Source organism: Thunnus maccoyii, chromosome 2, assembly GCF_910596095.1.
Source record: "Thunnus maccoyii chromosome 2, fThuMac1.1, whole genome shotgun sequence".
In the NCBI taxonomy this organism is placed as follows: Eukaryota; Metazoa; Chordata; class Actinopteri; order Scombriformes; family Scombridae; genus Thunnus; species Thunnus maccoyii.
Genome location: NC_056534.1, coordinates 3831758 through 3844880, shown reverse-complemented (window position 1 = coordinate 3844880; position 13123 = coordinate 3831758). Strand labels below are relative to the sequence as shown.

At 37.7% G+C, this 13123-nt stretch overlaps 2 protein-coding genes across 2 annotated transcripts; one reads left to right on the top strand and one right to left on the bottom strand.

The window, feature by feature from the left end:
• The first annotated feature begins 1430 nt into the window (after positions 1-1430).
• Positions 1431-6297, top strand: LOC121908246 (serine/arginine repetitive matrix protein 2-like). The gene is made up of 3 exons (XM_042428125.1): positions 1431-1522; positions 3765-3880; positions 5482-6297. Exons 2-3 carry the CDS (start codon positions 3765-3767, stop codon positions 6029-6031), a joined length of 666 nt encoding a protein of 221 aa, XP_042284059.1. The 5' UTR covers positions 1431-1522; the 3' UTR covers positions 6032-6297.
• A 3386-nt stretch (positions 6298-9683) lies between these two features.
• LOC121881826 (GTPase IMAP family member 9-like) lies at positions 9684-12677 on the bottom strand. The gene is made up of 2 exons (XM_042389559.1): positions 12586-12677; positions 9684-11508 (listed from the first exon to the last, which is right to left on the bottom strand). Exons 1-2 carry the CDS (start codon positions 12599-12601, stop codon positions 10361-10363), a joined length of 1164 nt encoding a protein of 387 aa, XP_042245493.1. The 5' UTR covers positions 12602-12677; the 3' UTR covers positions 9684-10360.
• Between the last annotated feature and the right edge of the window lie 446 nt (positions 12678-13123).

Here is a 13123-nt window from a genome sequence, read left to right as displayed (position 1 = left end):
TTATTGTTATCGCCATGTTCTAATGGGAGGTATAGCTGAGTGTCATCTGCGTAGCAACGTTAGATTGAAGATAAAGCCTAAAGGGAGCATGTGTAAGGTGATTAAAATGGGCCCTAAAATGGAGCCCTGAGGTACTCCACAGGTGATGAGAGCAGACAAGGAGGAGAGGTTTCCAGTTTTTGACAGAAAATGATCTATCTGCTAGGTAGGAGGCGAACCACTGGAGGGCGCTACCCTGAATACCGACCTGGTGCTCAATACGGTGCAGGAGAATAGTATGGTCGACTAGATCAAAGGCCGAGCTAAGGTCAAGAAGAATCAGAATGGCACATTTACCAGAGTCAAGAGACAACAGCAGATCGTTGAAGGCTTTAAGCAAAGCGGACTCTGTGCTGTGACGGGCCCTGAAACCTGACTGACATTTCTCCATGATATTATTGTTTTCTAAAAAGAACAAGAGCTGCGAGTAGACAATTTTTTCAATGATTTTTGATAAGAATGGCAGCTTTGAAATAGGCAGGAAATGATCTAGAATGGTTGCATTGAGGTTGGGCTTTTTAATAATGGGATGTACTACCACATGTTCAAGGCAGGAGGGAACAGAACCAGTTGCTAGACTACTGATTAGGATGAGATATAATGTAGGACCAACATTGTCAAATACTTCTTTTAACAGGTGTGATGGGAGAATATTCAGGTGACAAGTAGTTGGCTTAGTGTGTGAGACTATGTCTTTAATATGAGCAAGGGACACAGGCTCAAACTTGCTAAGGACAGCAGAACAAGGAGGGAGGACGGGGGTGTCGTAGGCAGGAGGTGAAATAACGAATCGGATGTTATTAATTTTACTGATGAAAAAGGGCACAGGGCCAGTAGCAGCACAGTTTAGGATTGAGTTAATTGTGTCAGTTTTGGTGTCATGAGTTAATTATTGTCATGCCTCTGACTTCTCAAACAGCAATGATTGATAACCAACTTAACTTTGTCTCATAATTTCAAGATACAGATTTTATTTTCATAACTACCAGATCTTCTAATAATTACAAGATGAGGCCTCCAGTTTTTTCTTTCTTTGGTGAATGCAACGTGCCTTCATGGAGACTAAATTAGAGCTAAAATGAGAGTGAATATTGGACTTCAAATGAATGCTAATGTTGCTGCATTTCTGCTGGTTGTGTAAGTAGGTAACTGTTTGCATGTAGAACGTTAGCCATTACAACTTTGTAAGGAAAGGACATGGTGGTAGCTGTTAACTGTTTGTGAGTATTGAGGTTTTTCTGTTATTTAACTTCCTAAATCAAACTGCAGAATGTCTCTCTTGTCTTCTTCCTTCTTTCTAATATTTGAAAAATATGTTCAAATAAGGGCATGGTGTCTCTCTGAGCGTTTGGCCACGGTCAACCTCTCGTCTATAAAAAAGCCCCTTCCTCTTTATTGTGTTCACTGTAGCACCGTCCCTCCTAACACTGAGAAGAAAACAGAGCGAACAACTTCCATCAAGCATCTTTCTCCAGCAAAGGAGGTAAAAGATTTTCACTTTGCTGTATTTATCTTAACTCTAACAAGGAAGGTAGCAACAAGCTCAAGTGCAAATTAGAATTCAAATTATGCAACTTTTAGGCCTTTAATGGAGTCTCGTGTCTCCTGACACCTTCCACCATATGGAAGTCCAGACTGGCCATGGTTGCTATTATTTTTAAAAATCCTGTCATCTAGAGATCTTGATGTTATCCATAAACACTGTGGGTACCCAACAGGCCTCTATGAGGAGGTGACAGCATGACAAGGAAGCAGTATATGAGAGTATGAGTGTGTGTAACATACTATATTTAATGGCAGAGAAATGGGTTATGCTGTGGGAGTGGTTTGAGAAGTTTATATGGTTTGGATATATTGGCACATTCTGACATTTTTGGATTCTGGGTTGACATTGGAAGTCATTGTAACTGTTGTGATCCAAACTGACAACAGCTGCCATCCTTCACAAAGGCGCAAGCTACAAACTCCAAAGACAGATAAATCCACTTTAGCACGTTATCATGTTAACATTTTTAATTTTTAATAATAACTGTGGCTTTGGAGTAAGTGTGAGGGTGTCAGTCTTTTTCCATTATCCAAAATCCACAGTCCTCCTTCTGTGCAAAAATGTATTTAAAAGTTTATCTGAAGCTAATATGAAGCTTCAGCGTCCAAATGAGTCAAATCAAGTAGATATCTTTCAATGTTACAGTCTTTTTAGTGCCAAAGTCCCTCTTTTTGTAACTATTCTTCCACCGCAGCTCAACAGGGAAACACTGTCCGAGGAAACACAAAGAGGGAATTTGATGCTAAAAAGACTGTAAATGTGTCAGATATCCACTTGATATGATTAACTCAGACTGCTGAAGCCTCATATAAGCTTCACATCAACTTTTAAATAACTGTGTGGACACACTGTGGATTTTGGCCTCCATCACTTCCATTGAAAGCACATTTGAAGGATCTTTAAATAGTCAGTATGAACAGGAGGAATGATTACAGCGAGGAAAACCTCTTTCACTGTTCATATGGACACCTGACTGTTGTTTTAAGACAGACTGGAAAAATTGTGAACCCGTCCTTTAAGTGCAGTTGATCAGATTAGCTGATTATGGCCTTTCCTCTGTCAACACCCTCAGGCCAAACTTCACATTTTTGCCCCACTAGTGTTCAGAACCAGAGAAAGTCAGGTTTCCAAGTGACGTTGTAGTGAGATGCGCACACATGCAGGGGTGTAGAGAACAAACCAGAAGAACTGATGGGGTGTGGCTGATGGACTTCCGGGGAGATCAACATGAGAGGACTTTTTCTGCCAGAACCTCAGTGGTGGAAGAAGTTTTTAGATCCTTTACTGAAGTAAAAGTACCAGTATAACAATTACAAAATACTGCATTATAGCGATAATGCAGTTTACCATCTCAACCCAACTTTAGAGATGAAATGTCTTTTTGGTGGAACTGCTAACCTCTCATAGACATCTGAAACGTGAAAAGGGGCAACAACTAGACACTGTTTGTATGAAAGCCAAAAAGGTTGTGAACCACTGATGTAATCTTTGACAATGTGTTGTGTTTTATGAGCTCATCATATGTTTTTGTCGTGTTAAATGTTAAACTGAAAAGTAACTACAACTGTCAAATTAATGTGGTGGGGTAAAAAGTGGGATGAAATGGAAATACATAAGTGAAGTACAATTATCTCAAAATTGTACCTAAGTACTTTTAGCTCTTGAGTAAATGTATTTAATTTCTTTTCATTGCTACATAACCTGCACAATCTGCAAAAGTAATAGGTGGAAAATTCAAGCCTCCCTTTCATCTCAGAGTGCATAATTATCCATTTACATCTAGTGTCTGTTCAGAGGTCTGGACTACAACAAGACGGTTTCATGGCTTTATTGATATTCACTAAAATTAAGGCTTTAATGACTATTGCCTAATTTCTCAGCAGATATTTCCAGATTTGCAGTACCCTCACTGAACATGAATGAATGAACTCTAACTTAAAGGTGTCTTATTTTGCACATTTTAATTTATTACATTTAAATATGAAAAGCCAAAATTTAATAAATGTGGAAAATATATACTGTAGGTTAGCAACGTATCCTGTGTTTAATAACAGAGAAGACTATACTTACTAAACTACTTCCTTTTGTTATTATAATTAGCCCTGTTTAACTCATGTTTATGAGGATACTTTTTGTTAAAAGTATCATCAGGGTGCTCATTAACTTGGTCTGTGTGCAGATGGCTGGCCTGTGCTGGGTGACGGTGATGCTGGCCTTCTTCCTGTCTGCTGAAAACAGTTTGGCTGCTGTGAACCAGAACAAGCTTGCAGGAAATGGAGATGGCATCTTGAAAGAGTGAGTTAACTTTCGATTCATTGGCTGAAAGAATTTTGGGTGACGCTTTATTTTACAGATCCCTCAATTTTATACTAATTTCCTGGAAATCTTCAGAGTAATTTGCAGGTATTTAATGGTTAATTTTTAAGACACAGAGAGAGTGGTAAGCTGGTAAGTACCCACTCATCATATTTGGGTTTGTTGTAAGTTTGTAACAATTCTTGATAAATTAGACCCTTGACAATTCTCCAACTGACAGAAAATACTTTGTTTTCAGTGTGTAGTTTTTTGTGTCAAACTTCATGTTAACATATTAGGTTTTTCAATAATTTCCTATTAAGCTGCTGTGTAACTGTTCATTCTTGGCACATGTCTTCTTGGCACAAGGATGATGTAATTTGGTATTATACAGGAAATGTGGTCATTATACAACCTAATATGTAGTTTGACACACCAAATTACACACTGAAAACTGAGTATTTTCTGTCAAAGAGTTAAGAGTCTAATTTATCAAGAGTTTTTGCAAATTAACAATTATGTATGAACCCAAAAATGATGAATGAATATTTACCAACTAAACCAACTTAACAGCTCTGTTTTTTCTCATGATTTCTACCAGACTGCACCATCCTCTTTAAAATGTCCCCAAAATGAACAGTTAAATACCTGAAAATTTCCAGGAAATTAGTATTAAGGACCTGCAAAATAAAGCATTATCGAATTTTGCCACCTAAGGATGTATTCAGACTGCCACACTAGGTCGGGACACTGTGTCAGAGAGGTACAGTAGGTGTGAAAATATGTTTCTTACCCCAGAAAAACATTAAGCCAGAGGGGAAAACCTCTGATTTTGTTGTAAATTGTTGTAAATTTTGTTGATTGTGCTTTCTATATTAATGGTAATATAACAAAACAAATAGATATGACACTTAAACCTCTGTATTGTTAATGCACTAACAACTTGAAAAAGACCTTTTACTTTATGATAGATAATATAGCTACTAATACTGTTCTATAGCTAGTAGTATAGTATTTGCATTTTTACTATAAAAAACACAGAGCTGCACTGCCTTACTGTATGATTGATGCTTAACTTTAGTGTTTTAGTGTTTTGAAGAGAATAATGAGTCGTACTAAAGATATAGATTAAAATATGTTTTTACCCCCAAAAACATGCTGAGAAGGTAGAACCCCTTTTTAGCCCTGAGTAGTGTTTGCAGTCGTACTTTTCAGGTTGCATATAGCCCCAACAACCTCCAGCAGTAAGGTAAGGCAGGCTTGTTCAGTCTTGCTAACAACAATTCAGATATACTGCCAAAGCAGATAAATGTTCCAACCAAAAAAGTTAAGCTAATTATTATCCATGCCATCCTTTGCTTTTCTACAAATGTAAGAATTTGCTTTTTAAATTGAAGAAGCTTCAGATATACTGTGTCCTGCAGAGGACAAACAGAGAAATGCTGCATTCTTCACAGAGTAAATGGCAGAAAGAGAGCAAGGGTGCCACTTAGTGGTCAACTAAGGTTACTGCCTTACAAATCAAACAACTCATATTGTGTTCTGCACCAAAATATCTAAGATACATGGTGGCATGTTGTATATTTTTTTTCCTTTGGCAGATACGTAACAGAAGGCAGTCCGGCTGTAACCATCCCAGAGAACCAGAACCAGAACACTGACAAAGTCAATCAGGAAGTCTCCAGAAGTGACCCTGGTGACAACGTGACGAGAAGTCCTGAAAATCCTGAACCAGATGATCATGCAAAGTCAAGTGCTTTGGACTACTTGAGCCAATTATTAGATAGTGGCAGAGGACAGCGCTCGGGCAGAGGAGGGGGCATGGGTAGGGGGCGAGGCAGAGTGAGCCGGCGTAGAAGGGGAAAAGGCAGAAGGAACCGGCGTAGAAGGGGAAAAGGCAGAGGAATGAGACGGCGTAGAAGGGGAAGAGGCAGAGGAATGAGCTGGGGTAGAAGGGGAAAAGGCAGAGGAATGAGCCGGCGTAGAAGGGGAAAAGGCAGAGGAATGAGCCGGCGTAGAAGGGGAAAAGGCAGAGGAATGAGACGGCGTAGAAGGGGAAGAGGCAGAGGAATGAGCCGGCGTAGAAGGGGAAAAGGCAGAGGAATGAGACGGCGTAGAAGGGGAAAAGGCAGAAGGTTTGGCAGAGGGTAGATAAGTTCTGTGAAAGCTGTGATTCAGGGGAAACAGATTTGAACCCACCTTGACTGAGACTCATTTTGCTTAATAACAAGACTAAGGATCTACAGCCATGTTCGCGGCTGTGTGTATTTGAGTACAGCGGTGCTTTATCAATATATTTTTTACATTCTTTATTTTTTGCTGCGGCTAAACAAGTTTTTCTACTAAAAACTTTTTTTCCATTAAATTTGATATATCGATGGCCAAAGCGCAAAACCTCCTCTCTGCAGAATTTTCTGATCGGTGGATTTCACTTTGGATGATGAGAACAAGGAAGGCTGCTCATATTCAGTCTGTCTGCAAGATAATCCCGCCCTTCCTTGTGACAGAAAAGTCACACAACAAAACAAAAACACAACGTAGAGTCCCTGCGTGTGTAGAGAGGCTACAGCACGAATCACTGAACATTCATTTCCAGTGGACAAGGGAGCAAATACACTGAATTTAAGGAATTTCCCACTTAGGGAATTCTGACCCTAGTATACTACAATGTAGTAACTATTACATTTACTACATCTTTTTACCTGAAAACAAACTTAATTTTATTTTTAATTTAATTTTAATTATTAACTTAATTTAGAGCATCATTTTGTAGAACCTCTTCCAACTTGCACCAAGTGCAAAAGCTCCTATCTGCACTTTGCGAGGCATTAATATCTAGTCAGTATTGTTAACACATAATATAATAATATAGTCCAAAAACAGTGTATTATGTAGTTTTTTTTACTTTTCTCAAAAAACTGCATTTTTCAGATAGGAGGTTTTGCTCTTCGGCCATCGATATTATAAACTTATCAAATTCATCAGTATTTTTAGTAATATTATCTTAACGCTATTGCTTTTTTAAACTTAGGAACCCTCTGAGTTGATCTGGTAGTGGACTGCTAACCACCATGCTCACGCTCATGTTATACTTTAATGTTAAGGATGATAAGGGTGTGAGCACCTAATGATAACACAGATTAATAAATAGAGTAGAAAAAATTGAGAAGCAACATTCATAGTATTATACCTCAGAAGGTGGAGACAAATTTGTAACAAAATCAAGATTTGTCCAAACTCTGACCACTGTGTGTCCTCCACTGCCTTTGACTGAGTCTTAAGCACTCAGACCAAACATCACCTTGGATTTAGATCCTATTTAAAAAAAAATCTTTCTATTTACAGTACTTATATCATTGTACTCTGTATTTCTGTAACGCATTAGCAAATCTATCAATACTCTGTTTTTTTTCTGATTAAAGCTTGGCTAAGCATCCATTCTGGTCTGTGTGTCAATCATTTGGTAATTCCTGAATAATAATACTATAATCTTTTACATAGTTTGGACTCTGTAGGTCAAACAGAACAAACTGAGCCTTTTCTTCACCAGGTGTAGTCCCACTGAGCTTAGCCGCCTCTTTACACACTCTGTATACATATCATACAACAAGAAAATATTCTGCTAGACTATATAACATCACAGTGAACTCTGCAACACTATGATATAACACAGAGTACACCATACATACTAGAAACCACAAAAGATATCAAACTGCACTGGTGTGTGAAACCAAAGGAAATCAGAAAAGCAGTACAGTCAAAACTTCATGGATATATTGTGGTCCACAGGTAAATAAAACCTGAAACATTTAGTGGCCAAGTGTTCAATTACTTTTGAACCCCTGAACTTTGGGCACTATGTGTTAAAAGGGCAATATCTCCCACACAGTTCTCTCTATATTGAATCAAATTAAAGCTGAGACTTTAACTTTATTAGAGTATCCATTACTTTATTTTAAATTAAATACAGTAGCAGTCAAAAGTTTGGACACCCTTTCTCATTCAAGGGAATGAGAGGGAATGAGAGGGAATGCTTCTATGAACACATTGAGTTATCTTTTCTTATTGTCTCTTAGATAAAATGGGTCAAACAAAAGTCTTCTTCAGTGTCAGTTTAACTGTTTCATTTTTGCATGAAAGAATTTGAATGATTTTACATTTCAGACAAAGGCCTGACCATTTAGCTTAGCATATTTTGGCATTTTAGGGGGTTAATTTTTGCATTTTATCAAATTTTTCACCAGACCTGATGTGCGTGCTAAATTTGGTGAGTTTTTGAGCATGTTTAGGAGGTAAAATTTAGGGTTTAAGGGGTGTAATAATAAAAAAGGAAAGAAAGAAACAAACAAACAAACACACGAAAAACAATAGGGTCCTCGCCCATAGGCAAAGTGTTTTACAGTAGTCCTCTGCCTTTTGGGCTTGGTCCCTAACAAATACTAAACCAATCTTCATCCTTCAAAAAAGAGCCATAAGAATTGTAAACAACACTACTTATAGAGAAACAACAAAGCCATTTATTTGAATTGGTTACTGGGATTTTGATATTTTTGTTTTCTTGCTGATATTTTTATTTTGTTGACCAAATTAATGTTGTTGTTCCTTGCTTATATATTTTATTTTGTTTTTTTCTTTTCACATATTAACATATTGTAAATAAAAAAACTGAAAAAAGATGGGATAGCCTGACTATGCATTTTGTACTCATGCATGGAAATATTTAGATCTAATTTTGTATGATAGAATTATCCTTGCTACTGCCTGTTATTATTGACTTTATAAAATGTATTTGTATTGGAAAATGAGATTCTTTACAAATGTGAACCTGTTGGATTCTCCGCTAATCAGCACCTGACTATTTAAAGGCACACCTGATTGAAATCAAGCACAGAACCAATCTGATGAAGCAACATGCCAAATGTGTAGTTCACTCCTTTTGTTTCAATGTAATCCTTTAATAAAATAGTGTCAATCCTAGTATCCTGGTGTGCACTGGAATATTTATTTTGGTTTTCTGTGGTTTTCCCTGCATCAGCTGACACCCAGGAGAGAAGCACTGCTGTACATGAGGTATCTTCATTTTTTTATCTGCAAAACTAACTCATTACATTCTCATCAGCCTTGTTAAACATCAACATGCTGCCATTTGAAACAAATGAAACTAATGTCAAAAACGCTCTGAAGAAGGCTCTGTGCCAAAACATGTAAGCATTTTTCTAATGATGTGATGTGAGCCAAATAAACAAGTGAAATGTTGGTATTTTGTCCTCCTTGACTAGGACATTTGAGATGTGCTACCTTTTTTTTTAAAAATATTTTTGGAACATGACTACTGGATTTTGGGTTTAGCACTCCACTGAGAATCCCATTGCTGAAGTGCAACCTTCTCCAACTCAATGCTACCATTATCGTTTGAGAGTATGGTAGCATATTGACGTGAGCACTGTGATTGAGGACAACCTAACAGAGCTGCAGACTCTAAATCAAAACATAAATCTTTAAATACATAGTTACTGCATGTGTGTGATAAAGTGGTGTATCAATCTCAGGATGAAGAGTAGGGGCAGTAAACAATGGAAGGTGACATTTTTGCATATCCATGTTTAGAACAAACATTTCACCAATTTTATACGCCGTTTTTTAAAAACATGTTATATCAGGTAGATTAAGTTTATTATTTCCTGCTCATCAGACGTTAAAAATGAAGCGGATTGTTTCAGGGTATCCAAATCTGGATCAATGTTTGTTCCTGAAAAAGCACTGACCCGTGACCTTTGAACTCTTGATTGAACAGTTAAACATGTCAGGGTTTCAACTTTTTTTTATTAGTTTTAGTCTTAATATCACATCTTTATTTTGTTGTTCACTATATCACATCTTTGTTGTTAAATGGCATAAATCATAAACATAATCCATGAAAAAATACTTTGATGACAAACAGGAAAACTAAATCAAAGGCAAGTTATAATACAAACAAGCAAACCAGAGTGACCATAGAGAAGAAATGAATAGATTCTGGTGGGAATATTAATTTTACACCCACTAGGTGGCACCACATCAAAAGTAATCCATTAGAGGAGTGTCAGAACTTTTGCTATTCATGATTATCTTTGCAGAACACAAATCAACAAGAACATAAGTTCAATGAGAATAAAAACTGTAAAGACACACTTAACAGCATTTAATACTTTCAAATGTGAACTACACCAAATATCTCTTAAGGCCATTTTCAAAAATATATGAGGAGAGAATAAGCAGACATGAGATTCATAATATGATGACTTAGCCTTACTAATCTACAGAAGAATTCAACCTCAACAAATACAATGAGAATTATCATTGATTTAGATAAAATAGTATGCAGGGGCCTCCGGAGAGTTCCTCTCTAGGTTAACTGCCTGAATGAGACCACTCAAAATTAGGAAATCTTCACATTTCCCCTGATTTAAGTACTTTATCCATATTTTTTGTTAAAATCATTCACTTCAGCATGTTTTTTATCACACCACCACCCACTACTACAACACTTTTTACCACAGCTTCACCCACTACTTCAGCACCTTTTACCACAACACCACCCACTGCTTCAGTAGTATTTACTGCAGCTTTACCCAATACTTCAGCAGTTTTTACCGTAACTTCACCCACCTTTTCAAGAGTTTTTACCGTAGCTTTACCCACTACTTCAAGAGTTTTTAAAGTAGCTTTACCCACTAATTTACCAGCTTTTACCAGCATATGTAGTGGATTAAACTCCTCAGCTTGCTTTCTGGCCTCATTATCATACTTCTGTTGCAACTTTTCTCTTTCCTCTTTGATTTTTTTCTCATGCTGTTCCTTCATTTTTCTCAGCTCCCTCTCTTTCTGCTCTCTCTCATCCTGTAATTTCTCATTCATTTCCTTGATCTCTTTTTGATATTTTTCCTGTGATTTCCTCTCCATTTCTTCTTGTTCTCTGCGTAGTTGCTCTTCTTTCTCTTTGAGGATGTGTTGTTTCTTCTCTTCGATTGCCCTCTCAGCCTCTTGGAACATCTCACTGGTGTAGTGGCTTCCTCCGTTGTTCTGGACTACATTTCTGATCTTGTGGAGCAGCTTGGTGACCTGAGCGCCATCCTTCAGCTTATTATTGAAGACATGGTACTGGCCGTTACATCTGGCTACGACTTCCTGCAGGTCTTCACTTTCATCCAAGAACTCCTCAATAGTTGTATCTTCAAGGTCATCACCATGAGTAAAGAGCACCATGCTGTATCTGTCTGCATCCTGGCCAAAGATTTCTTGAATCTTCTGCACCGTCTGCTTTTCTTCTTCAGTGAATCTGTCCAGCCCGATGACCACCAGGAAGATATGAGGTCCAGGAGCAGCGTAAGTGAGGCACTGGCATATATCTTCAATGGTTTTATCCTGGTCGCACCTGGTGTCAAACAGGCCCGGGGTGTCAATAACAGCAACCCGTCGTCCATCCACCTCAGCTTTCTCCTTAGAACAGTGTACAGTCATAGACTTAGCACTGCGCTTTGATTTGAAGCAGTCTCTTCCCAGAATGGTGTTTCCAGAGGCACTCTTCCCAATTCCAGTCTTACCCACCATCACTATCCTCAGCTCCTCATTATTTGTTCTGCCAGATACTGTGTAGAAAAATGTATAACAGTGAGTAAGAATCTGCATTCAGGTTGTACGCTCAGAAGTACATTGTACTTAATGCAACTTATACAAATATGGAGGACAAGAAAAATCTAATCATCTGCTTTAAGAGAGAGAAAGAAGGAGGTGGGGGATTGTGAATAAATTAATACAACTACACTATAGTACCATGTAAAAACCAACAGCTTTTATGATGTGGGGAATTCACATTTCTTGCACAGAAACCTTATTTGAGAAAAACAGGAAGAGGAAACAGTTCTTTAAACCTGCCACCCCACCCCCGACCGCAGCTGAAAGTGGAACCACATGATGAAAAAAACCTGTCCACCCGTCCTGACTGACTCACGTTTGAAGGATATAAGCCTGACAAAAGAGTAAGGTTGAAAATATAACTGTTTCTGTAACATCAGCCGATACAACAGAGAAAAAGATCAGCTGAAAGCACGTTTTTTTTTAAAGCACATTTTATGATCTCACTCCAAAAGGAAGAAGCAATATGATAATACCAAAAAATATGAACTTTCCTCAGATTCCATAGAGCACAAATGGCAGTCATGTAACTCAAAAATGGACTTTACAGGTAAGGAAGAGACATCTTGTGTCCAGCAGGTTAACTTTTGAAATAAAAATATTATATTTATAGATTGTGGAAATTTTAATAAGGGAGAAGGAATACGTGTCATTTTATAGATTTTAACATGACAATTGTACTTTTTTTGTGAAAAACCTTATGAGACACAAATTATTATTCAAAGTAGAGTATTTTATATACATCTTAAAACCTGTCTGGAGGGGATCTTTAACATTTTCCTAGTGAGTATGAAATTGATAGTTAAAATGACTGAACTAACTAACTAAAAGTACTCCAGAATTTGCAGTCTGATTATGATCTTGGAACAAGAGGTTGGGTCAGAAATACAAACTAATACATGTCTTTGTAGTTCTATATTGTTGTATAAGTCTAGAAGAGCAATAAAATCAGATTCAGCAGTGATCACTGTTATACCACCATGAAATGACGGTACTATGTAAAACATGGCTACAGTAGTATCATGACTTACCTAAGTTGTTGGCCATGTTTAGGTTAAAAACGGAGTAGATGCTGCAGCTGAAGTGAAGACACCGAGTTCAAAGTGTATCTGCTACAACTGCTTATAAGTGTCATACACTAAATGCACCAAACCACACCCACAAGCTGCACTGGTCACACAAAGAAAATGAAACTAAGAACATAATTAACTCTGCATACAGCCATGAAAATATTTCCTTCATACTACATGTGAAACTGATCAGTCACAAATAAAGCTGTTTCTCAAATGGCCATGTGCTGGCTTGTCTGTCTGTGTTTCCTGTTTCATTAGATTAATTTAAACCTTCCTGTGCAATTACCCAATGCTGTTTGGCTTTTTCTGTTGGAATACAGCCCTCAGGAGAAATAGTCAGCCTGCTCAGTTATGTCGGTGGACATGACTGTTTATAGAGCTTATTCAGCGTCACAGTTTGTCCTGTGTTTACATGTATCTGTCTTCTGTAACCACCCTTCTTCATTTCCAGGAAGTCCCTATGTAAACTGCTAACCTTGCTCTCCCTTTCCTGGCC